Below are 27,955 nucleotides of genomic sequence, written 5' to 3'. Positions count from 1 at the left end.
TATTCTTGTCATAGGAAAGATTTCATTTTCCTGAAAACAAAATGAAACTTAAGAATAGCCAGAAACTTTAGAAGGAATTTGTTTATATATATATATATAGTAGAAACATATCTAGTACCCAGAACAGAGTAGGCATTTAATACACATTGCTGGGGGGTTTTACATTATTTGTATTCAAATTATTCTATTTGTTGTGTAGAACTGCAGGTTTAAAATTCTAGCTTATATTTTTGGGGTGACAAAAGTGTTCTAAAATGTATCGTGATGATTGCAACTCTGTGCATATAATAAAAACCATTTAATTGTACACTTTATTTATTTTTTTGCGGTACGCGGGCCTCTCACTGTCGTGGCCTCTCCCGTTGCGGAGCACAAGCTCCGGACGCACAGGCTCAACGGCCATGGCTCACGGGCCCAGCCGCTCCGCGGCATGTGGGATCTTCCCGGACCGGGGCACGAACCTGTGTCCCCTGCATCGGCAGGCGGACTCTCAACCGCTGCGCCAACCAGGGAAGCCCTAATTGTACACTTTAAATAGGTGACTTGTATGTTATATGAATTACATCCTTATAAAACTTGTCCCCCCCCCAAATTCTAGATTATCGTTAGAAAACCTCAAAGGTAAAATGTGAATGATATTTAACTGCTGATGTTTGCTAACTTGTTTTTATCATCTTATACTAACACAATATCAAATATTCTGTAATGAATTTGTATTGAAACCCTATTGGTAAAATAGTTTGCTACCCTTTTATTGTTGTTTATTTTAAAAGGCCGGATTACTGAGACATTCAGTCAACAAGAAAGTATGAATGACTCTAGGCAGCAGTCACTGTTCTTCATCACACTTCCAGATTTACACAAACTCTGTGCTGTCAGGATAATATTGAGTCATGGAGTGGCAGATAATGAGATGAGGAGTACACAGCTGAAGATATGCAGGTAAAAAAACACATCTTATAAATAAGACTTTATAAACTTTTTGAGACCTTTAAGAGCTGTTTTAGTAGTATCTCCTTTAAAGCAAAATACTCATTTACTCAATCTGTTTATATAATTTTGAAATAAAGGAATTCAGTTTTGTTCTAATCAGGTATATTGAATTATATTTAGGGGAGGACTTGAAATACTTGAGATAGACTATCGCACTGTTGAGTTTTTATATTTGTGGCTTCTTGTCTGATATTTTAATTTAAATATTTTATAGACATTGATGAATTAAATCAGGGTCCCAAAACATAGAGATAGTAATAAATATATATGAAGTACCTACTGTTTTTGAAGCACTTTAGGAGATACTGTAAACATTTTAGATTAATATAATTTTTAAATTTTCAGGTTGATATAAGAGTATTTCTGAAGAGTATTTCTCCAAGAACTATCTTGAAATAAGACCCAAGATAGTCTTCGAAAAACGGCTTAGTTGAAGCCTAAAGTATAACACTGTGATTACTGAGGTCCCACCATGTATTCGTCCCTTAAATTGTTTGAGACATTCAAAAAAGAACTCCTAGAATACGTAACAATAGTATATCTGTAACTGAATTTCTTGGAGAGGAACAAACACGTATAAGATTGCTAGGGGCCAGAAATAAGACACTCTTGGGGTGTCCTCCATTTTGCTCTTATTTATAAAACTTTTCTCCTGCCCACTGTATATTTTCCCACTCAGGTGCAGCCAGGAGTCTGTACCCTTCCTGCTAAAGTACAATTTGATACTCATTGAGCATTCACTTGTGACCGCTTTGGGAAACAAATAAGTAGAAAACCTTAAGAGAGATTTTTTGCTGTTCACCCTCATATGGGTCATGCCCAAAGAGAGGGGTGTTTTGACTCATCATTCCAATCACTGACAAAGAGGCTGGAACAGAGAGAGCAGAGACGTGGTTGTGTCAGACAAAGGCAGGCCTTGCAAAAGCACGTACCTGCTGCACCACAGTTCCAACAAAGATGAGGCCACCAGAAACAGATTGACCCATCTCACCTTTTGATGTAATCCCATACACGCACACTCCTGGTTTTTAAAATTTGTTTCCTTGATGATTAATAATTTTGAAAATTTTTACATTTCTACCTCTATTCCCTTTTATGTTTTTCCCATTTTTTCCAACAAAATTATTGATGGTAATTTGAATTGTAATGATTGTTGTTGTAAGTTCATTTGGCTTTTGAATACTGAACTAAAACTGCTACCCCACTTCATTCTGGCTTGGAAAAAAATTCCTTTTTGAAGAAAAAGCATCTAGTCAATAGTTCTCACACTAAAGTAGTTGATAACTTCACTGATGGGTGAATCCTTAGACTCTTTACTCAAGTGCTTCTGACCACTACTTTAAAAAAAAAAAAAGGGAAAATGGAAGAAACAGGAATTTTAAAAGCTGGATTCTTCACAGTGGTTAGACTTTTTCAGGTCTATACTTAAGATAAAATTGGAGGGTTTTTTTTTTGTTTTTTTTTTTTTGCTGTACGCGGGCCTCTCACTGTCGTGGCCTCTCCCCTTGCGGAGCACAGGCTCCGGATGCGCAGGCCCAGCCGCTCCGCGGCATGTGGGATCTTCCCAGACCGGGGCACGAACCCGTGTCCCCTGCATCGGCAGGAGGACTCTCAACCACTGAGCCACCAGGGAAGCCCGAACTAAGCAATTTTTAATTGTTCTGGTAAAGTAAAAACAGAGAGTGGGCAGTCCACTTTAAAATTAATACATTTCATCTCCACAGGCAATTGCTGTTTTTGCACCAAGATATCCTGACATCACCTGTACCTGAAATATTTACCCAAATTTGGGTGGTGATGGCGGTTAGTATTTTAACATTTTATAAAGTATTATTACTAATTATTGGGAGCAATATTGATAAACATTAATTCAGGTATTGATTATAGCTCAAATTGAACATGGTTTATGAAGACAAATTATGTTGTGTTGTAGGTTGATCAAACCATTAACAGACTTTAACTTTGATATACCTGATGTGTAAGATCCATTTTTGTGGCTCTAAATTCATATTTAGTTTTCCCTGTCATTAATGTTAAGATAAAGATTATCAATGAATAAAATACGTTACAGCATAATTTCAAGATAGCACAGACTTAATCCTTTTCTTATATTTTATTCTTTAGAATTACATTTAATATAAAAGAAGAAGTTTCTTGTTCCAGCAAATCTCCAATTGTTTTTAAAGAACTTAGGTCAATAGGTTTTTTTTCTTTTGAATTTTATTTTATTTATTTTTTATACAGCAGGTCCTTATTAGTCATCCATTTTATGCGTAGTAGTGTATATATGTCAATCCCCATCTCCCAGTTCATCCCACCACCACCTGCTCAATAGTTTTTTTTAATTTGGAAATTTCATTAAAATTTTTTCTTAGTAAAATTGGAACAAGAAATATATTTCCAGTGCTGTATATAACTGGGAATGATAAATGAAGTACCAAGAATCTTTATAAAAATTATATTATCCTGAGATTTTTGTCAAAAATCTTTCTGAAAATCCTCTTATTCTGAGATTTTAATTCCCCAGAATCCAGTGAAATCAATATTTAATAACAATGCTGATAGACCATTCAAAATCTTCTTCAGGTCTTTTATTTCTCTTCTAGGTTTTATGGTTGTATGCCCATCTTTTATCTTTTCATCCTTAATATAGCTTTTAAGAAAGACAAGCTGTTGGTGAACCAGTAGACAGTAAAGTCTCTTATTTGTGTTCTTTTCTACCTGCAAAAATTATGAAACAAAGAGGACATTGTTTTAGAGTTCTAGTAAATTCTAGTATGCTAATCTTAGCAAGAATAGTAAGAGGAAAATTGCCATCTAAAAATATGTTTTACTTTCTTACAAAGATATTACACGCTGTAAAAATTTTGACAAAAATATTTAAAATAGAAAATGGGATTATTATACATACTATTTTGAAACTTACCTTTTATTTCCCCATTAGCAGCCTGGGTATTGTTCTGTGTCAGTACATATATTTTACTCATTTTTAAGGATTTCATTGTATGGGTGTATAATAATTTAATTATTACCTTCTAATGCTCATCTGAGTTTCTAGTCTTGTGCTATTATAAACAATGCTTCAGAAAGTGGAAATTATATCATTTTTATTTATTTGGTAGTTTCTGTGGGTTAAATTCTTAGATGTTGGATTTCAGTACATTTTAAACTATAATCTACATGCTGCTAAATTGTGCTCTGAAAAGCTTGTACTAGATTACATTTAATAAATAGTGTATGAGAGAACCTACATTTCGACATCCTCACAAGCACTAAATATTAGCAGTCTTTGCGTATCTGCCAATTAGTTAGGTTAAAAATATCGATAATATCTTCTTTTAATTTCTGTTTCATTGGTTAGTTGGAACACCTTGGCCTTTTGAACTTTCTCTTGATCTTCCACTTGTGTCCATTTTCCTTATTCATGTTTAATAAATTATTGTTTATTAGGAAAGGTATTAAATGTTTATTATATGAACTTCATTGGCCTTTTCACTTATGTGGTTTCTGGATTCGGGTCACTCCCAGAAAGGCTTTCCTCACTTTGGAATGTACCCACAGATTCTATTTCAGGAAGAGAATGATTATTACCTGCTTCTGTCTCCTGGGCATAGAAACTGTTGAGGTGATAGCCCTCTGCTTTGCTCTGCTGTATAATGTTTAAATTCTTTACGTAGTGCATTATTTAATAATATATTTATGTTAAGTCCTTCTTATCAATGTGGATTTTTTTAATAGATACCATTTTATAAAGCTGGAAAACTTAATGCCTATATTGAAAAATATGGAGCTAAGGTAAGTTTTAAAAAGGATAATAATTCCAGACATTGTTTATATTGATTTTGTATTCAACTTCTTTTGTGAGTAAACAAAAATTAGAGTATCTTTCTCATAAGTTATTGCTATGCATGTGAAAGAACCCAACATTTTTTTCCCCAGAACAATTATTTTGTGCACATTTAGTAGAGAAAGACGGGAAGAGTCTTAATTTTGTTGGGTACTTTCTGGCAGGCATTTTATGTGGCATAATTTCACTTATCATCTGTATCTTCCAAGAAGTAAATATCCCCATTTTTACAGGTGAAGAAAATGAAACCCAGAGAGGTGAAAATATTGTCCACAATCATATAGCTAATAAGTAGGGGAACAAAACAGTGTAGATTGTATTTCCCGTGGTGGTGAGTGTCTGGATCTTAGCAAGAAAAAAAAATGAATACGTGGAGTTGAGCACTTGTCATGTCTCAGTTACTCAGGCCGTGGAGACTTTGCTGGAGCTCCCTTCATGTCTCTGCGTTGATCTCTGAGGCACTGCATTCTTGGTTATTCTAGCAGCCCATCCAGGCATCACTGCTGGCCTCTGTTCCTAGACCTAGTGGGGTTAGGGTTAATGAGGTTTTCGGTCATCTCCAAGATGAGATGCTTCCTTTAAGTTCTAGGATGATAAGATCTCAACAATACCCGGAGATTGTTTGCAGTTCCCTGAGAAATGTTTGAATAACCTGAAAGCTGGTTTTAGCCGTCATTTACAATCTGTGGGAAGGCAGTATTCTTTCCCACCCTTGTGGAGACTTCATGATTATGCTCAGTTTTTCTTTATATAGATATTTTCTACATGATAATAATCACAGCAGATATCTATAATATACTGAGCACTTTACTTGTTTCTGGAGATAAAGCTGTGAACCAGATAAACTTCCAGCCTTCAGGAATCTTAAAGTAGGAAATAATTCCCTCCTTTTTACTCATTGGGTGACAGTTACTTTGGCTTGCTCACTTTTCTACATGCTAGCAAAGGCAATGGCAGTGTTTTCTTCTGGGCCACATTTGTAAGGACGTTTGTATAGCAAACAGCCCTGAGAAGTTTCCTCATATGCATGTGCTATTCCATATGTAACTGAATACTCAAGGAGGGACTCTGCTGATCTCAGAGTTTCTCTCTATGCAGCTCTCTTCTCTCAATACTTAACCCCCAAACTCTACTTTCTTTGGCCTCCCTGGACTCTCAGTTCTGTCTGCTCAACCCACAGAGCCCACTGCCTCTTCCAGGATTCCTCCTCCCTGCACTGCAGCCTGGAAACCCTCTTTAATCAATATGCTGGGGGTACTCATGAATTTCCCATCTGATCATTAAAAATTCTGTACAAGTAGAGATACTCTGCTGGTTGCATGTGTGCCCATGTAAATATTTAATTGTTTTGTGATATTGAACTAGAGTGAACCATAATGAGAAATATTACAGTATAGTTCTGGACTTGTTTCCTTTGTGTACAGCAAAATACAAAGTAAAGTTTAAGGTCCTAGCACCGGAGCTCCAAAAATTTAGACTTACTGAGCCAGGATAAGCAGGTAGAATTTGCCCATTATAGTCATAGTTTCAAAGTGAATATATTTTAACACTTCTTTAACTTTAGAACCAGATAGGATTAGCTGTAGTGATGACTATAACTTATATCCAGGATAGCCCAGTTTGTTAGGTGGTGATCTAAACACACAGACATTTTTCTCTGAGTTTATAGGGACATAACAATTGCTGTGAACGTGCCCATATTTTGTGCTTTAATATTTTAGGTGGAGGCTCCACAACGAGTAATTCCTGTAATTCTTCAAAACTGCCTTTCATATTCACTCACAGCTAGACTTGCTCCAGCCTGGAATAAAGCTGGCCATCTCTTGGTGCAAGGTGACTTTATCTCTTTCAGTCATTGGGGCTTTCTGAACTAGCTTACTGCTATTATGTACATGTGTTTTTCATTTTAAGATATATTATTTTTAGGGAATGGTTTTTAAAGCATAGCCCCAACCAAGGATTCTCAAGCAAGCCCACATCAACATAAGTGTCATCTCCTTACTTTGGGATTATATCTAGAGGGCTCCTAGTGTTTCTTTGAAAAAAAATGTTTTTATTATAGAATACTTGATGTTTAAAGAGGAATAAATATAAGTTATGTAGCATTATAATAAAATGAACACAAATTACCAGCATTGTTGGAACCAAAAGTCTGTTCGAATTTTTTGTTGAGATCTAACTGTTTTCTAAATATTTTATACCAGGAATAAATATTTGAGGGAAGAACTGGGTATTTCTGTCCTTTTAATTGAAGAGATACTTCTTGAGTGATTATATTTTTTCTCTGAATTGTCATTAGATATTCATATAAAACTTCATTTTATTTATTTATTCATTTATTTATTTTGGCTGTGTTGGATCTTCATTGCTCCATGGGCTTTCTCTAGTTGCAGCGAGCGGGGGCTACTCTTCGTTGCGGAGCACGGGCTCTAGGCACACGGGCTTCAGTAGTTGTGGCATGCAGGCTCAGTAGTTGTGGCTCATGGGCTCTAGTGCGCAGGCTCAGTAGTTGCAGCGCATGGACTTAGCTGCTCCACGGCATGTGGGATCTTCCCAGACCAGGGATCGAACCCGTGTCCCCTGCATTGGCAGGTGGATTCTTAACCACTGCACCACCAGGGAAGTTCCTAAAATTGTATTTTAAAGCATTTTTCATAGCTTTGATAATTTTACATAAAAAGGTTATATTAAGCACGATTTATAAGTTTTAATAATATGGCATATCCTATGAATTTTTTAAGGAAGAGAATTTCTTTCTCAGATGGGAAAGCAAAGTGCTGTTGGTAAGTAAAAATACATAAGTTAATAGTTACAACATTAATATAATAACAGTTTAAAGAATGGTACAGATGGTTAGGTTGTTAAAATCTTGATGATTAGGTTATATCAGAATTTAATCATATATTGTTATAATCACAGTTTTACTCAGGAAGTCACCTCTGGTTCAAAATATACGTTCTACTTACATAAGAAAAAAAATTCACTTCTCTTAATTGGAATAAAAGCTATATTTTTAATTTCTCTACTTAAAGAAAACTGTGACCAAAAAGAAGTTTAATTCTGCAGGCATTTATAAAGTATAGTTTCCAGAGCCATATCATAAGAATTCTTTAGTACTGTTGTAAGTAAAAACTTCCTTTTGAGTACATGATTCTTTTTCTTCTTAAAAAAAATGATTGTCTAAAGAGACACAGATGATCTAAAACACACAGTTTACAATATGGTTTAATCTAATTCTTTCATTGATGTGCATGGTTGTATTGCAGCTAGACATGTTCCTAAATAGTAGTCCAGAGATAGCAGATGGGGGAAATCCTGAGCCAAGTAGACGTTATTGTCAGTCATGGTAGCTTTTACCACCATTTGGCCATAGCCTTAAATCTCGGACTAGCACCTGTAATCCACAGAGTATTTGCTCTGAGTTGACTTCCAAGCTGAAGCCTGTTTGCCCTCATTGCTCTGGTTTTATGTTTAAGTTGGACAGTGGCAGTCACTGTGTATTAGCTCTGGATGAACGGGTTCATTACCTAAATTTAGTTCCATCCCCAAACACTGTCAGGAGACTACAGCTGTCGGAGGTTAAAGATAACAGCTTAGGAGAGCAAAATTCCTCACTCACGTGTTAGAATTTTTTCTTCTAGTTTTACTGAATGTAATATTCTGTGGCAAAACTGACAAATTGTAGATGTGTAACACTACCAGTACACCAGAAGCACCCTCGTGCTTTATTCCAGGTACCACTATCTGACTTGTATAAGTAATTTTAATCATAAGAAAGCAAGATAGAAGCCTTGGGGCTCTGAAAGATCTGGAATATATCTGCCAGTATATTTGAGGACATTTGTTAGTAAGACTAGTGAAGTCAAAAGCATGGCCTGGTACCTCTTCTAATTTAAGAAGAGCCTTCATCTTTCACATATAATAGATGTCAGACTTCTAAAAAGTATTTGTTGAGTTTTCCTCTCAATTGTGGGATGTCTCATTTTTCTTATTGTAACCCTACCCTACACATACATACCCACATATGCTTTTGTCTTCTTTTAGATGTCTCATCTATAGACCATCAAGTATTATATGGTGATTATTTGAATTTTACCATGTGTGAAAAAAATCCGTTCTTAACTGAGTTTCCAACTTGAATAAATTGAGTTAAATTAATTTCTTTTGTTACTAAAATACTTAATTTGATAGGATGGAGTAATAATTCCAGAAAGTTCACGGTTAATAATTTTATTTTCAGTATTAGACATCAATGTAACAGAAACTCAAGTTTGTCTAAGCATAGAAGCTTACACAATCAGACTGCCACCACCTCAGGTACCACATATTTTGATTTCTATAATTAACCTTACTATACTTACTGTATAATTAATATATTTATTATTATTACTGATATGCTAGGAGGTTTTAATTTTTAACAAGAAGAGTGATATGAAAGTTTTTATTATCAAAATCCATATTATTAAATGCTTGCTATATTGATATTGTCCTAAATCTGTTTACCAAAGAAAACACGATTCTGTCAGTTTAACACAGATCTAATTATATTACTCCCTTGCTCAAAAATCTTTTTAGGTGGCATTCAAGACTCCACAACCCTGCCCTGCCTCAGCACCCACTTCGTGCCTCTTCTTTCATCTCCAAATATTAAAAATGCTATTTCAGCTCATACTAAATGTAATAACCCCCCACTGGCATTATTAGAGCTTTTTCTTTCTCATCTATTTTTTACACATAACAGTTTTTTCCTTCTTAGTGGAAGGATGTGTCTTTTATTTTGCTGATTCTCATAGCACCCAGCATAGAATCTTACACATTAATGGTAACTCAGTAAATGTTATTTTCCTTCTTCTGTGACAGTGGTTCTCAACAGAGAAGGGTGGAGGGCAAAATTAGTGATTTTGTTCCCCGTGAGACATTTGTAATGTCTGGAGAAAACTTGGCTATCACAAAGTAGGAGGGGTGTGTTGCTACAGGCATTTAGTGGATAGAGGCCAGGATCCTGCTAAATATTCTACAGTACACAGGACAGCAACCCCACTCCCATCCCCACAAAGAGTTTTCCAGCCCAAACTGTCAGTAGTGTCCAGATTGAGAAACCCCACTCATAGCACAGATGACTCTTCCTTTGCTTAGAGTGCCCCTCTGAGTGGCTATACATTATGCTTATTCTTTAAGAGCCAGCTCAAATGCTACTTTATTCATTTCTCTATAATTTTTTGATTACCTGTTATGTTGAGGCAATAGACAAGTCAAAAATGAATAGGATCTACTTTCTGGCCTTCAAGAGTTATGTAAGCCAGTAGGAAAGCTGACCTGAATATAAATAATTGGAATCGTTACTGAGTCAGAGTTCGTACTGCCTGCTGCACAACAGTCCAGTAAATTGAAAGATGAGGTGTTGGGGCAAGGAGTAGTCACTTGCCAGCAGACCGAGACTGTGGTGGGCTAGTATCCCAGAGACCCATTTTACCTGAGTTAGAGTAAAAAGGGAGGGGTGTGGCTAGTTGTTGCAAACTTCTCCGTGCCGAATCCTTTGTTCTTGCAGCTGTCCATGTAGGTCAGGTCACGATGTTCCTCTAAACCTCCAACAAGACAAGTGTTATTCTCTGTTCCACAACTTTTTATCTCTATATGAATGAAAAGTGTTATACCTTTAAAGGTCAGACCTGGGAGGCAGAGCCTTGAGAATGGGCCATCGTGTATATTTCAGATTCGTTCTTCTCTGTTACAGATTGGGCGGCATAACATGAGTATCTGGTACTGATGAGGAACCTTCCCGAGGCTCCAAACCGACTGTGATCTCTCACCCTCTTTTAAACCTTCACACTACTCTTCACCATGCTCACATACTTATTTGTATTTTTATTTAGTTAGTTACTTTAATATTATTTGTTTATCTGGCTGTGCCAGGTCTTAGTTGCGACACGTGGGATCTTTGTTGGGGCATGCGGAATGTTTAGTTGCGACATGCAAACTCTTAGTTGCGGCATGTAGGATCTTGTTTCCTGACCAGGGATTGAACCCGGGCCCCCTGCATTGGGAGCACGTAGTCTTAGCCACTGGACCACCAGGGAGATCCCCCTATTTGTATTTTTAGAGTTATACTCATTTCTGTATCTCCAACTTGCCTTATAATTAGCTTCTTAGGGACCAATATTGTGTTTTACTACCCTTTGAATTTCCAACAGATGATACTTCTGTTTTATATATCTGAGATTTGAACCAATTAGAGAATGACAAAGAAGAGTATGACATATAGAGATCAGAACACCACCTTTATTACTAGGATGAGAATATAATTTATCATCCAAAATGAACACTTTTGAGAGTGTGAAAGGGGCACTAGCTAACCTAATGGGATACTGGCCCAATGTGTATGAACTGGGATATGCTAAAAATTAAAATCAGATCAATCAAAATTGTATTTATTAAGAATTTATTGTGCATAAAGATATAGTTTGTGAACTGGGAGTCTTCAAACCAACAGTGGAATGAAGCTCAGAGGTGTGTTGTTATAGGACGGCTTATATAGCAAAAATTTGGAAGCTGTTTAATCTTTATAATGATTGGTTATAGCAGTGGGGTTTCTAAATGACAGGGGATTGGTTAAAGTTATTGTAGCATACCACTTTGGAAAACAGTGTGGTTCATTTATGATTTTTGGAGGCATTTACAAGAAATAATCTAAGTTAAATTTTGCTTGGGTTGCAGAATAAGCTAAATTAGGTTTTGCCGTTGTAGCTTAACTGGTATTGTCTGCCTAAGGAATTTTCAAGTTTGGTCTCCATTTTAATTATGTTAACAGATATACGGTCACACTGTTTATTACTGAAAAAGAAAAACAGCTACTCGAGAATGTGACCTGTCTGAACCCTAGAATTAGGTAGATTGACCCACGAACTTATGGCAGTAACAGAAACCCACAGATTCACTTGGGAGATCAGGCACCATTCCCAGTATGACTGAGAGAATACAGAACACCACTCTTTGCCAGCAGGCCAGCTCCCAAGAGGACGAGGTAGGAGTTGTCCCAATTTTACCAACCAGATAAGCCATCCCATCTGCCCTGGGAGGGGTGAGTGAAGGAGGAGAGTGACATCATGAATATGTGTTAGTACATCGTTCTCGACATGGAAGCAAACACCAGAAATGGGGGCGATACGCTCCTCTCTTCTGTTCAACATTTACACTCAACAGATGCTTGTTCAGTTTATTTAAATTGATTCCCTAAATTATAATTCCTCATCAGTTCCTCTAAATCTCACTTTACTTATACTTTTGATATGCCATTTTTCACCTCCGGACTGCTATAAAAGTTAGTTTCATACATGTCTGTGTTCCTACTAAGTTGTAATTTCTTTGAGAGTCTGGGTCCTGCCTTATTTACCTTTGTTCCCAATATACTAAAAGATAATTGGATTGGATTTTCATTTTATCAAAATCCAGTATTGGTTATAGGTCCGGAGTGGGGAATAAAGGTGAGGAGGAGGAGATTTACCATCTCTCTCCTTTCCAGTTCATCTTCTACACTTTCATTCTCCTTATTAAAAATCTACCATGGCTTCTATTATCAATAAGATGAAATCTCAATTCTTTAGTATAATATACCAGTTGACCCAAATTCATCTCCCCCGTCATTGCTCTCCAAGTAGCCAAACTACTAATTGTTTCTCAAAGATAACATGGTCTTTCATACTTACATGTGTTTGCTCATACTGTTCTCCAAGCTTGTCGTGTCCATTCTCTGGCTCATCTTCCCACTCGTCTTTCAAGGCTTATTTCACATATCACCCCTCTGTGAAGACTTACACAGCTCCCAAGACTCATCTCTCTCTGTGCTCCCCTGGCCATGTGTATCACATATTCTTGTCCATGTAGCTATCTCATTAAACTTAGAAGTCTTAGAAGTCTAAAAAGACTTAGAAGTCTTAGAAGTCCACGTAACTATCTCATTAAACTTAGAAGTCTTAGAACTATCTCATTAAACTTAGAAGTCTTAGAAGGATATAAACACAAGCTGTGTCTTAATTGATTTTTCTATCATCAGAGCCTACCATGCTACCTGTCACTCCAGTAAATATTTGTGGAATGAGTGGAAGGTTGAGTGGAGTGGAAGACTAATTTATATGTTGAACTAAGTGACATTTGTTTCTATATCCTATTTAACTCCTGTGGGCTACAAATTAGTAGTTTTCTAAATTCTGATCTTTGATCCTATCTAGGCAAATTTTAAGACAGTTTATCATAATTCATTATGAGAAATGGGATTTTAGCCTTTATCTTTAGAGTTTAAATGGATTCAAGAAGTATTTGAAAGAATAATTTACTCATTTATCGAATTTTAGACTATTTTAAACTTTAAAATAATGCATTCCTGACAGTTAAGTGTTTAAAAAGAAGTTTATATGCATAAACTGCCGTTTTACTTGATGCTTTACGATTATAATTGAACCCACAGTTACATGAGGAACATATTCCAGAATAGCATTATGTAATCTTAAGCTGTTTGCCTTGATCATTTAATTATACGGAAAATTTGAGAAATGGGCACCTGAAACAAATTTGTATTTACTCCATAGACAACTATTTATTGGTTGTCATTATGTATATGTGCATGGTGCTGATGGAAGACATCTTTTCCTTCCAGAAGTTTTTATCTTGGTCAGAAGAAAAGGCATGCACACACAACTTACCAGGAGAAAGGAACATTTCCTCAGCACTGGTTAAATTCACACACCGAAAAAATTCAGTGTAGGCTTAGAACTACATTAAAGTCCCCAGTTCTGCACTTAGTAGCAGTGCCTCTTTGGGCATGTTACTTAATTGCCCTGGATCTCTTGTAAATTGAAGGTAATGGTATTTACCTCATACAATGTTAGGAGGTTAATGGGATAAAGTACATTAAGTGTACATAGTAGAGGTTCATAAAGGATGGCTATTGTTATTACTTTATAAGTAAATCGAGACACAGAGTTTAAGTAATTTGCTGTAGGTCATAAAGGTGAATAGATTCAGGATTTAGATTTTGTCCTTCCACTCTCTTCTTTCTACTACACTACATCATACTTCCTTCACCTAGGCTTGGGTTCCTTGGCTCAAATTTTTATGTCCCAAAGAGCCTTACAGAAGTACATACCTAATAAGTATTGAGTAAAAAACACAACAATTGAATAGCAGTTTTTTTGGCAATAGAGTATCAAAATAATTGTTATAGGAACTATGTTTCTTTAGGAGTTCAGAGAAAAAGGAGATGTCTGAGGGAATTCATATTTGAAACCTTTGGAACTTTGACAAAATTTTCCTCTCTTCTTGAATCAGCTCCTTTTTTGATTTCTCTGAAACTGTTTTGGTTTTTTTTCCCCAGAATCTCCTCCATTCATTCATGGCTCATCTTTCTCTTATCACAGTGTAAATATTGCTTATCACACTGTAAATGGAACCCTTGGGTTCCATTTTCAGCCCTCTTTTCTTCTCCTTCACAGGCTCACCCATTCCAGTGTTGAACCTATACAATGATACCTCCCAGACATCCTTGTATAATTTCAGCTTGTCTGTCCTTTCTCTGATACTTTCACATGAATGTACTAATGGTACTCAGACCCAGTTGTGTCTAAAACTGAATTATTTACTTATCACCCTCCCCAGCCCCAACTCTGCTCCTCCTTTGAATTTACTCTTTTGGTCACTGGCATCAGCAGCCAGTAAGTTACCCAGCCAGAGGCTTCAGGGTCATCTTTGGTTCTTGCTTGCTATATCCAGTCGCTCTTCAATAGTCTACCTTTGTCTCTGAAATCTCTTCCTCTCTGTCTTCATTTCTAGTGCTCTAATTTAGACTCGTTTCCTTTCCTTGAACTATTAAAATGGTTTCCATTTTGGCCTTCCTGTTTCCAGCATTTTTCCTTCTTGTTCTCTAATTTTTCCTCACAGTGTCAGCAGAGTTCTCTTTCTAAAACAGAGGTCCCCAACCTAAATATCTCTAGTATCTCAATGTTGCCTAGGAAAGATAAAGTCCAAATTCTTTAGGTTGGCATTATAAGGAGGAAGTGATATTTATTGAGTACCTTCTTATGTGGGTTTGCTCACATAAGGACACAAATATTTGTTAAGTAAATAAATGCAAAGAGTTAGTAAATGATAGGTAAATCAGAGTCTGTTGGGGTGTATAGTGAAGAGATGAGTGGTTTGCTGGTCTTCAGAAAACTCTTAAGTTGAGAAAGACCAATATAAACATAGTGCTAGTATCATGGAGATCCCTGCAGCAATTGCCTTGAGTCCCTGAATAGTGTAGAAAATACTCAGAAGGATATAAACACAAGCTGTGTAAGTAGATGTATGTGAGAACTCATAAACTGCAAACATTTGGAACTGATACCCACCTTCTCTGAATTCGACTTCAGGTTCTGTTTTCCCTTAAATAATTTATTCATCCACCTGCAGCCAGTCTTTTCTAACAGTCATAGCCATTCCTGCACTGACCATCTTTTTCTTAACACACAGCTCAGGCAACTAATCTCAAGCACAGAGTATCACAGCACAAGATTTATTTCCAGTGTACAGCACAATAGGTATCTTTTCATTCTTGGTGTCCTTTCAACATGACCAGCGCTTATCATCTTCCTCTTCCTACATCCATGGTTTTTTGCTCTGCCCTGCTCCCCATTTCCATTAATCTAATAAATGCAGTGGAAATTCAGAGAAGGATAAGTCACTGAATGTGGAGGAGAAGGGTCTAGATTTAGGCCTGTAAGGTTTGTATTGGTAGAACTCAGATAAATCAGAGTGGGGGCAATGCTTTAAGCCAGTGCATTGTTAAAATGCTTATGACTTGTCCAGGCAATAAAAAATTGGCCAGGTTAGCTGGAGTTCATTGAAAAGCAGTAGGCAATAAAGTTAGAATGTTGTTTCCCAAAAGATGGATGATAAGGGCAAATGATTGTGAACCGTTCTCTCTAATCTTAATACAGTGTCCTCTCACCCATTAATACTTTATTTTCCACCTCACTTGAGGTCTCTCTAATCTCTGGCTCACTGTAAGAAAATGCCCCACACTTCCCAGGGTGAGAAAACTTTAAGTGGCAAGTTGTTGGCTGCCTACAGGCTTAAATACCCTACAGACAGGGCACCTGAGGACTGCAGAAAAAAGCATTCCAAGACATGGAAAAGGGATACAAAAGGAGAGTGAGAGTACTGGCTCTGTCCTCTCCCCTCCAAAAGACCAGATAGAGGTATAACTCCCTAACACATCCTCCACTTAAAAAATTTTTTTTTTTTTTTTTGTGGTACATGGGCCTCTCACTGTTGTGGCCTCTCCTGTTGCGGAGCACAGGCTCCAGATGCGCAGGCTCAGCGGCCATGGCTCACGGGCCCAGCCACTCCGCGGCATGTGGGATCTTCCCAGACCGGGGCACGAACCTGAGTCCCCTGCATCGGCAGGTGGACTCTCAACCACTGCGCCACCAGGGAAGCCCCTAAAAAATTTTTTTTTACTTTAGTTAAGATGCTATTCTGACAAAATGTAAGTACCTTCCTTTGGACAGAGATTCAACTTCTTATAAATTAACATAATTAAAGAAACTGAAAACCAGTTCAAATAAGTACAGAATAGGAGTTTGGGTTTGGAAGATAAGAGGGAAAGCATGAAATATTTGATATACTGTATAGAGGGGAAACAGGATGAGCTGAAACACTGATTACATTATGTAAAGTGGTTTTGTATGATTCAGTGTAATAGCCTTTGAAACTATATAATGCATAACTGTGTAATACATCTGTGTTGTTTAATGTTTCTTTTTGTTTGCCAAATTCTTTTGAGGACTTAACGCTTTAAAATCTTATTTCTATTCAAAGCTAAGAGAATTTGATATTTCTCAAAGTATTATAAAGGATTTTGAAACTAACAAGAATGCTGTTATTGCGGGACATTCGATTTTGAGCAACCGGTGCTATGTTTTGCCAAGGTGAGATTTAAATGTGTAATATCTAGGGTGGGTTCAAGATAGTAGTTGTCTCTTACTTTGCTTCAACATTGATATGTGCAAAAGTATAAACCATTTTTGTGAATTTTTGAAACTGAATTATCACTTTAAAAAGATATTGAAACAATATTGTCATACAGAAGCCATCAAATTACTAAAATAATTTTGTTATACATTTACATTTTTTTTTTGCTGAACATATATCCAGCAAAGCAGCTTTACTGAGAATACATAATATATTGAATATATAAAGTACTCTTAGAATTCAACAATATACAATTCAATTAAAATATAATTAAAGATTTAAACAAGTAATTCACCAAAAAGATATATGGGTGGCAAGTAAGCACATTGAAAGATGCTCAACATCATTAGCAGTCATTAGGAAAATGCAAATCAAAACTACAATAAGATACTGCTACACACCTACTAGTATAGCCAAAACTAAAAAGCCTGATATAATATTGATGAGAATGTGGAGGAACTGGAAAACTTATACATGATTGGGAAGAATGTAAAATGGTACAACCACTTTGGAAAACAGTTTGGCAGTGTCTTTAAAAGTTAAACATATACTTACCATGCAGTTCAGCCATTCTACTCCTAGGGGTTTACCCAAGAGAAAGGAAAGCATATGTCCATACAAAGATTGACATGTATACACTGATGTGTGTATAAAATTGATGACTAATAAGAACCTGCTGTATAAAAAAAAAATTAAAATTTATCTAAAAAAAAAAGACACAAATGTTCACAGCAGCTTTATTTGTAATACCCAAAAACTGGAAACAACCAAATGCCCATTAAAAAGTGAATAGGTAAACAAACTGTGGTATATCCACACAATGGAATATTATTTGGCAATAAAAAGGAATGAAATATTGATACCACAACATGACTAAAGAATCCCGACCAAAAAATAGTACATATTATATTATTCCATTTATATAAAAATCTAGAAAATGCAAACTAAGGAAGAATTGGAGGGATTACAAGGACAGTTTGGAGAGCGATGAGTATGTCTACTATTTTGATTGTGGTGATGGTTTCATGGTACATACATAGGTCAAAATGTACCAAGTCATACAGTTTAAATATATGTAGTTTATTGAGAGTCAATCATACCTCAATAAAACTGTAACCAAAAAACTACCTTATTTCAACTCATTGTTTGTTTTTTTGAGATTATGAAATGTTCTAAATTTACTGTGGTGGGAGTTCCCTTGTGGCCTAGTGGTTAGGATTCCAGTCTTTGACTGCTTTGGCCCAGATTCAATCCCTGTTCGGGGAACTGAGATTCTGCAAGCCATGTGGCATGGCCAAAAAATTTTTAAATAAACAAAAATAAAATTGACTGTGGTGATGGTTGCACATATCTGCAAATATACTAAAAACCACTGAATTGTATACTTTACATGGGTTAATTAATTGTATGGTATGTGAGTTACATCTCAATTAAACTGCTTAAAAAGATCTATCTATTGGGAATTCCCTGGTGGTCCAGTGGTTAGGACTCCGTGCTTCCACTGCAGGGGGCACGGGTTTGATCCCTGGTTGGGGAACTAAGATGCCACATGCCACTGGATGTGGCCAAAAAAATAAAAATATCTATCTACTTTTTTTTTTTATTTTACGTAAGAGTTTAACAAATTTTTTTTACCTGGAGGAGATACTATAGGCAAGTACATGATTAAAAGTGGGAATGTATATATTAAAAGTGGGAATGTATATATAGAATCTGACAATAGCAAGTAGAAACAAGAACTCAAACAGCTCCCCATTCTGGGTCAGCAAACAGCTTGAAAAACCTCAAACTGCCATGAAGGGAGAGCATCATTTTACTGTGTATACATAGTACCTGGGACTATACTGATAAGCCAAAAATGCTACTCTATTTGGTAAACTCTGCTAAACAGACCACATAAACACAGTACACTTTAGAGAAAGAATCTTAAAGTGCACGACTCTAAAGGCCTCTGATATACATTTACATTTTTATTAGACCTAGTTTTAAAACGGTAAAATTTCTAGGTGTCTCATTACAAAATTACAACTATTATAATAATATCAATAGAATATTATAAACTTGTACATATAATTAATGATTCATTGTCATTTGATATGAGCTGTTTTAAGTTTGTACTGTCTTCAGGGGAAAAAATGACTTCTTATTAACATAAATATGACTCTTGGCATGAAATTTTAACCTGCTTAGGCAAAAGAACTTTCAAGCAGCATATACACAATGCCTTGGTCATTGAAGCCAAGAAAAGGTAGGTAGGGAACAAGATTTGACTCTGATTCATTCAGCTCTTAACAGACTTTTCCCTAAAGTCTAACAGTTACCAGGCATACCTCTATGTGGCAACACTGTATTCATTAGTTTGTGTTTATAACTGGCTTATTGTTTGCATCAGTTCAACTTAGATCTTCTAAACATTCTAGTTAAGAATTTAGTACAATGTTAATTTAGAACTGGGAGCAAATGAGTAGCTTATTTACTTATGTGTTGATAGTTGCTAAAATTTTTGAATACTTTCCAAATCACATAGTTAAACTGTATCTAAGCATTGGCTCATAATACTTCACCACCTCTATGTTTTATAGTATGAAAATGGGACAAATAATAAGTATTCTTCACACCATACCCCCTGACTGTCCTTTTCACTCATATGAAGATTTCCAGATGCACTGGGATGACCTGGTAAGGAATAGAAACATATATTACATTAGTAGCTATTTGATTTTACTTCTTGTAATTTAACCTTAAGTTTAGCTCTCTCAGGAGAATTTCAACTTTGTTCTTAATTTTTAGTATAGCTATAAGCTTCCAGAAAATTATGGAACTACTAAAATATACTGCAGCATCTACTTCAAAATGATAGGAAGAAGGATCTTCACGTATCCTTTACAGATGCTCTCTGCCCACCTTATGATCCAGGCTTACTCCTGCCCTGATGTCATCATTTTCAACCTTCTCTAAGTTCAAATGAAGCTACTTTCCCTCTACTTCTTTTTATCTGAATAAGTGTTTTTTGTTTTCCTTAGAATTTTGCTATTTTTATTTGAGGATGAGCTTAATAAAAATATTTTTTCCCCTTAAACACTACTGCAACAATTTAGACAGTAGAAGAAACTTTAGAGTAGATAGGAAAAATGTTTACATGATTCCTAGTAGAAAGTAAGAAAATAATTGCAGGCTTCTTCTTAGCCAAGGGCTCCCTCCTGTGGCATGCTGGATATTACTGAAAGGGTAGAATTAAAAGAATTAGTCATTTAATGAAATTTTCTTTTCAGAGTATTTAATTTTACGGTCAAAGTTTAGAGGATTTGAGTTGTACTTAATGCACCCCATTGATTCAAGGAAATATTTTTCTTAATGTTATTTTTAAAAATCAACATACAAAAAGCACACAAGTGCTCAGGTGAAACTCTTCCATCTTAATTAGTACTTATTTCACCATTTCTTTCTCTTTATACTCTGACCAGCTGGAGTTTCCAAATGGAAGAGGGAGGAGCCTAATGTTCTCTTTCTGTATTCTGCATTTCCTAACCCAAATCTTAATATAAAGCTGAGGTTGACAGGTATCAATTTTTCCCCTTCATGAGATGCTAAGACATTATTCCAAGTCTTCAGAATATTTTTCATCAGAAGAAGTAACTGCTTTTCTCAAAGAACTGCTTTTAGAGCTTGAGTACACTCTATACATGTTGTTTCTCTGTACTGAATTTTTACTGCTCTTGGAGATGCAACCTGTTTATTGTTTACTATAAACACTTATTTTTATAATCTATAAAGGTCATAGTATCTTTTTTATAAATCATTTTTTTTAAATAAATCTTAGTTTGCCAGTCTGTGTAGAAAGCCATATAGTAAGGGTACTGTGAGTTGTCTTTATTGTGAGTGTTAATATTTAAGCAGTTAAGATTCCTGTGAGTAAATGTTCTCTATAGCTTTGGATAATATGGAATAAGCAATACATAAAATATTTAGGATTTAGTTGTGTACCTTTTAAGACCGTTTTACTTCCATTAAAAAATGCTGTCTTCTATCTACAGAAAATTTCCCACTGTTCTTTAACAATGTTCAGATACCCTCTCAGTTGCATCAGAAGTCAGCCCATACAGTTCTTTCCAAGGGTAGATATGGAAAGTGTGTTGAAAAGTTTTCTTTCAGATTTAAAATCTAAACTGCCCCATATATGTGGATTTCCCATAAAGATGACAACTAAACCGTTGTACTACACACAAGAACTAACTAAACTGTATCTGCAGGTAAGAGATTTCATATCCTACCAAGTTCTCTAAGACATGCTATGCACCTTTTGCTTTCAGTGATGGACTACCTGTCCACTGTGCCGTAAGTCTTCTCTCAGTTCAGTGTTTCCCTGGTACTATTTGTCACTGTTGTACTTAACCATTTGTTATTGCCATTATTATTATTATTGTATTTAACTTGGTATGATGGTAGTAGTTGTTTACTGTTCTATTTCTTCTAATTTAACATGACTTCCTAGAGGGCAAAGAGCATATTCATCTTATTCCAAGTTCCTGGTACTTAATAGGTGTTCATTAAATGTTTTTTCAAAGAATAAATGAATAAATGATCATATAGGATAGTTTGGAAACATTTGCCTCATACAAGTCCAAGTTTTCTTTGAAATTCTGCCACTTCAGTCATTTGAGTCTGATTGATTGAAAAAGCCTTTGAATAATTCCATTTATAGAAATTGAATTATGGTAGCATTTTCATTGTAAGATGATATGCTAAGTGAAATCTTATTTATGAAAAAAAAGAATAAGTAGCAATTAAGCAATATTGATGAAGAAAATATGATGGCCTATCTTCACACTCAATAAAATAAGATTTCTTTGTCAAAAGGAAACAAAATTAAAAGGGAAAATTTTGAAGAACAAGTGGAAATCCAATTTAAATTTTTCAACAATGATCTTTCTTTTAAATGACAAATATGTGTGTTTTCATCAAAAGGAAAGACGGAGGTTTGAATAATTTGAACAGTTTGGAATGTAATATGAATTATTTGAATATTTCTGTGTCTTCTGAGTCTCCTTTCTTGACTTATAATACTAGCGTCTTGTTTTATTGTAGCTTCCACTGCTCCAGTGATTTAGGCTTTCTTGTGGTGTTGACTTGCTACGGCTCAAACACTATGCCTCATGGCATTTTTTCAGCTTTTGCTGCCATACTGCTTGCTTCATTCTCTTTATAATCCTCGAGTAAAATTCACCAGAGCCAGTATTTGATAGACCCCTTTTATCTTTTCTAGCCAGGTCACACCATCTGTCACTAGCCAGCCTGTGGATCTGGTATCCTTGGGTTAGGGGCTAACACCTCATATAAATGCTATAAAAACATAACAGCCAAGATATCAAGTGCTATAAGGCAAGGCCATTTCCTTAGAAGGGAGTGTGCATGAACAAATACCAATTGACATCTTTATGATCTTTATGAATCTTAAAATTTTGCCCTGACATAACATTTTAAAAAGTTTAGTTGTTGGCCAAGTCCAAATGTGAGGAATTTAGAAGATATGTCATTACATCATGCATTTTTATTGAATATATTTATTGAATACCTTATATTTCCAGCCTACATCTGTTTTGAAAGTGGTGAGTCCAGACAATATATTTGTGAAAATTTGCTTCTTAAATGTAAAATAACACTTACTTGGAAATTCTGGTCTTTATATTGCTTCTGACAATTGGTACATTGACAATAAGAATTTCTCCTCAGTTTTATTGAGTGCCTTCTCACTTAATCATCAAAATAGACTCTTGGGGTAAAAAATTGTTTTCTCAGTTTTGCAGAAGAAACTTGAAGCTCACAGCATTCAAGTAATTTAACCAAAGCCACACAGTTAAATACATTGCAAAATTAAAACTGAAACCCAAAGAATGGATTCTTAGTTCTAAAATTGGAAAACGTTTAGATTTGTGGTTAAGAGCCAGACTCTAGAGACAGGCTGCCTAGGTTTGAACTCCTTACTACTTGTATAATCTTGGGCAAGTTATTTAATCTCCCTGTGCCTCGGTTTCTCCAGTTGTAAAATGGGGCATAGTAGTAGTGGTAGTAATAGCACTTGTCACAAATTGGGCTCTCTAGGAGGCCTACTCTGAAATGGAGTCCAGTGCGTGTGATGCTTATCGAGAAGTGCCCTTGGAATCAACACCTACAGACAGCAGGGAAGGAAGAAGAGTGGGTAAAGGGAGAAGTCAAAAGCAAAGCAGGTGCCAGATAACCATGGCCAACCTTCTGAGGAGCACAGGGGCTAAAACGGCCCATCACAGTGGTTCTGCATTGGCCAAAATAGCCAGGCCTTTATACCTCTTCCATCTGTCGTTGGATTTGGGCCACCTGGAGACAGGCAGGTTCTAGGGTGAGGTGGGTCTCCTAACTGAGGCAGTCTCTGCAGGGGCTGACTGCCAAAGGTGGTTTGCTGACAGTACCCCAGCAGCAGGGGAGCAGCCCTTTCTTGAAGGGGATCTGGGCAGCACATCACCATTTCCTTCCCAGTACTTCATAGGGTTTTTTGTGTTTTGTTTTTGGATTAGATAATCCTATTTGGAACAGTTCCTTGTAATTGAGCTCTCAGTACATGTTAGTTCCTATTATTGTTACAACCTTGTTAGCTCTAAGTACTAAAGAGAATAAATTTAAAAAATGAAAAACAAATTGATCAAACTGCTTGATAAAACTCAACTGACTTAAAGAAGTAAATTAGTAGGAGTGCTTAGCCAAACTAGCTTTTTTTTTAAACTTACCGGAATTCTCCAAGATACATAAAAGAAATTACTATAGTATAACGAACTCTTGTATGCCTATCATCTGGCTCCTCCTTGACGGATTTTTGGGGTGGGGGTAAACTGTAGTATTTTAAAACAAATCCAAGATGTGCTGTTATTTTAATCTGTAAAGACTTTAGTATGTGTCTTTTTCTGATAAGAGCTTTTTAAAAATATTATGTAATAATAATTGATTAATATCACCTAATACCAGTTCATACTGCAATTCCCTGTTTATCTCAAAGATTTATTTTAGAGGTTTCGTTTAAGTCAGAATCCAAGCAAGTTCCACATAATTTGGTTGTTCTATCTCTTAGATCTCTTTTATTGAATAACATTCCAAACTCCCCTCCTTTTTATTTATGCCAGTTATTTGCTGGGAAAACTGGATCATTTACCTGGAAAATGTCCCATATTTTGCATTTGAATGATGGCTTCCTTGTTGTGTCATGGCATTATAAAACATTCCTCAGTTAGCTTCTGCATCACTTCACTCAGGGTCATGAAAGCTGGCTAGTTCCTCTTCTGTGCCCTCTGCAAATTATGAGGAAGTAAAGAGGGGCGTCTTCTTGCCTCACTGACATGAATAAGACTCCGGCTTGAGAAATCTACAGACAAAAGTGAACCCAGTCACCTACTTTGAGCATCACCCAAACCTTACCCAGGACTTTACTGGGGACTTCCCACTTCTCCCACAAATAGCCGTGGTGGGAGGAGGAGCGTTATTCTCTGTGGTGACTTTGTATTATGTCAACCTGAGTACGCTGTAGGTATGTCCTTGAATTCCTTCCTACATCGTTCTGGCTTAGGGTGGCACGTGATTTGGAAGGTGGAGGCGAAGCAAGAGCTACGTTCACACAGAGAAAGTCTGTGTGAGGCCAGTATTGCAACTCAGCCTCATGGGGATAAGCTATGGCAGCTTGTTGATGTGGAGCAGAAGTTGGGCCATAGCTCCATCTGCCCTGACCACATCTCCTCCTTCAGCTCTCTAAATCCTGCGTCGGGTTTGTATGCATCTCCATTGCCAAGTGCACCAGCCCTTTTGTAGGTCATCTGTACTATGATGTCAGAGGCTTGAAGTTGGTAGGAGACCAACTGCTCTCTGACATTCTACTCCATTTTTCAAGGTGGCTACAAGGTCACCCAGCCACATGCCCTTCTGACCAGTGACAACTCTTCTATTGTAGTATGGGGTCTATGTCCCCTCCTTTTGGGTCTGGGCAGGCCTGTGATAGAAGTGATGCTACATGACTTCCAAGACTAGGTCATTAAAAGAAAAACAGTTTCTTCCTGTCTCTTGGGACAGTTGCTATGCCACATGTGAGGGATCCCAGTCTACATGAAGAGGCTACTTATAGGTACTCCAAATGACAACCAGTGTCGATCATCACACATGTGAGTGAGGAAGTGATTCCAGCCCCAGAGTCATCTAACCACAACTGCCTGAGAGACTCTTAGCTAAACCATGTCAAATCCCAGAATCAAAAAGTAAATAAATTTTTTTAGAAAAATCCCAGAATCATTAAAGATAAAACATAATTATTTTTGTTTAAAGCCACTAAGTTTTGGTATGATTTGCCTAATAAGTAAGTGGATCACTCACTGACTTTTCCTCTGCCTGTTCACAACTCTTATCTCCTAAAATTCTGTCCTACTGTCCTCCCAACTATATTCAACAACTGAATCGCCAGTAAGGGAGAGAAACCAATTGTTCTGGTTTGAATATTGTTCCAGATTGTTTTTTTTTTTAATTTTATTTCAAGGTGTGAATCTATGTGTTTTTTATGTCAGAGGGTGAGAGAAGAACTCTGTGTTCAGTGTTTCCGATTATTGTCACATGTCTCTCTTTTACAGACACTAAGACTTAATAGGTATGTATTTTAAAAGACTAAGCACTTCCCAGCAACAGATGAATAGATAAACAAAATGTGATATATACATACAATGGAATATAATTCAGCCATAAAAATGAATGAAATTCTGACATGTGCTACAACATGGATGAACTTTGAAAAGCTAAATGAAATAAGCCAGACACAAAAAGACAAATATTGTGATTCCACTTACATGGAATACTTAGAGTGGGCAAATTCATAGTGACTGAAAGGAGAATGGTGGTAACCAAAGCTGTGAGGAGAAGGAAATGAGTTACTGCTTAAAGACTATGAAGTTCCTGTTTGGGATAAAGATAAAGTTTTGGAAATAGTGATGATTATACAACAGAAGTACAGTGGGGAATGTACTTAATGCCACTGAATTGTATGCTTAACAATGGATAAAATGGTATATTTCATGCTTTATATTTTTCTACAACAATTTTTTAAGAAGACTATGAGCACTTGTTTCTCTTTGATGTATCTGACAAGTCAGTTTGACAAGTACTTGCTGAATTGCTTCCAGATACCAGGCACTCTAGTAGGCAATAAGATTGCAAAATGATTAAGACACAGTCACTGCCCTATACTCAAAATCCTACTTGTTCTGAAAGACGTAGTGTAGATGCAACCACCTCCTCCATTAATTTAATTTCTGAGTAAATGTTTTGTTAGTAACTGTGTGAAAGATTTAAGCATGTGAAGGATGTAAGAATAAGTAACTCATAGTTCCTACCCTCAAAGAATCTAGTATCTACTTAGGGAGACTGAACATGCACACTAAAAGATAAGAGCATTACCTTGTCCTATTTTTTTGGTGACAAATAGTAACGGATAGAAGATCCTTGGGAAGTTGAGAGGGAAAAAATGGAGAGAAGAGGGAAAGACATTCTGAGAGAGACAGCAGAACGAGCACATTTGGAGGACGATGGTAGCAGCTAAGGGTATAGTTTTTATAGTTGATTTATATACAATTTAGAATATAACTTCATCTTAAAATATTACCTTGAAAGGATGGTATCTAAAGAAGGATACAAATCATAAGAAATATACACATGTCCTCACTAAGGCTCATTTGTTTTTTGTTTTTCTTTACCTGTTCTATGTATTGTAGTGTTACTTTTTATCCTTATTTTGATGATATCTTATATCATTTCTTTTCCATTAAGGACATTATTACATTTTCGAAATTTCCTAATCTTTATCCTTTCAGGAAAACAAAGTCAAGCCGCCTAATCTAACCACTAAACAAAAGTTCAGGTCCTCTCTGGCTCAGGCCCCTTCCACAAGACCTGCCCAGGCTCAAAGTATTCCACTTCATTCAGTAGCCACAGACCACAAGGTGGAGCTTTCGGTCAGCCAGCCGAAGCCCTGTGTGTCCTCAACTCTGCACCTCCAGCCAGAATCTGTTCAGAGCAGAAAGAAGTCCCTGCCCGACAAGGCAGCACAAGTACATCTGGAAGTAACAAAGCTCAACAGAGGAAGTACTCAAGTTCAAGACACAGATTTTAGCTCCCAACATAATATTGCCCCTAAATTCATACCAGTTTTCAAAAATCGACAATTACAGATGAACAAAAATATCTTAGAACCTGACAACCTGAAAAGAAAACATGTTGTTACAGAATCTAAGTTGCTTTCACTTAAAACTAGTGTGATCCAGGATGATAAACTGAATTTAGATCCAGCTATTAAAAAAAGATCTAATCGCAGCATTCAGATGAAGACTTCTAGATCTCTGCAAGAAAAAAACACTGAGTCCTTTGAAAATATGACAGAAAATCCCCCTTCTAGTGGAAAATTATCGGTCATGAGTTTAAGTGAAATTAAACAACTACCTAATAGTTCAGTATTTCAGATGTCAAATAACAAGTTAGGTGTAATAAAAAGTGCTGTTGACTTCCAAGTGAATGAAAAAGAAAATTTGACAAGGAAATACATAACACAAATTTTAGGGAAAGGCCACGAGTCACTAAAAGTGAAAAGACCACCACACATTTTTGAATCAGACACAGAAACGGAAGATTCCCAACTGCTGCAGCAACAATCAGTTGATCAAACTAAAGAAGCTGATGTAAGTGACCACCGGTTAATAGTAAGCAGAACAGCCCACAGGTCTAAAAGGAAATTATGTCAGGACTCTTCAGAAACTTCAAAGAAGCCTCACTCCAATACTACCCATTACGGACAATCCAGTTCTTCTAAGAACCAGGTAAAAAACCTAAAGACAATTTTAATCTGGAGATATTGACCATGTGATAGACCTTTAAAACCCCTAAATAAAGATTTAAATGATTTGCCCAAGATCATCTAGAAACACATTAAGAGACAGAGTATCTAACACAACTGCAAGTACATACAGTTAACTTATAACAAAATGTGATTCTTCAATCTGGTTACAGATACATAACTTGGACAAATCAAAACATAAGAAATCTCTCATCGTTCCTAAAGCTTAG

The 27,955-nt window shown here is 36.3% G+C and overlaps 1 protein-coding gene across 1 annotated transcript; it reads left to right on the top strand.

The window, feature by feature from the left end:
- Window positions 1–808: 808 nt before the first annotated feature.
- CUNH18orf63 (chromosome unknown C18orf63 homolog) lies at window positions 809–27,955 on the top strand. Its single transcript, XM_024754813.1, has 12 exons — window positions 809–942; window positions 2,718–2,796; window positions 4,732–4,788; window positions 6,562–6,673; window positions 7,582–7,623; window positions 9,081–9,157; window positions 16,691–16,800; window positions 19,426–19,522; window positions 19,634–19,719; window positions 20,910–21,093; window positions 26,710–27,708; window positions 27,899–27,955. The coding sequence occupies exons 1-12, from the start codon at window positions 809–811 to the stop codon at window positions 27,953–27,955; spliced, it is 2,034 nt and encodes a 677-aa protein (XP_024610581.1).

The sequence above is a fragment of the Neophocaena asiaeorientalis genome, unplaced genomic scaffold (genome assembly GCF_003031525.2).
Source record: "Neophocaena asiaeorientalis asiaeorientalis breed wild unplaced genomic scaffold, Neophocaena_asiaeorientalis_V1.1 scaffold124, whole genome shotgun sequence".
Lineage (NCBI taxonomy): Eukaryota > Metazoa > Chordata > Mammalia > Artiodactyla > Phocoenidae > Neophocaena > Neophocaena asiaeorientalis.
This window is presented reverse-complemented; position numbering and strand designations above follow the sequence as displayed.

Bases quoted from the DNA above. Each gene is read 5' to 3' on its own strand.
- CUNH18orf63 (XM_024754813.1), top strand. From the start codon at position 809: ATGAATGACTCTAGGCAGCAGTCACTGTTCTTCATCACACTTCCAGAT. The intron at 7,624-9,080 runs GTAAGTAAAAAT...TTTTATTTTCAG, and splicing joins GGGAAAGCAAAGTGCTGTTG to TATTAGACATCAATGTAACA. The intron at 27,709-27,898 runs GTAAAAAACCTA...ATCTGGTTACAG, and splicing joins CCAGTTCTTCTAAGAACCAG to ATACATAACTTGGACAAATC.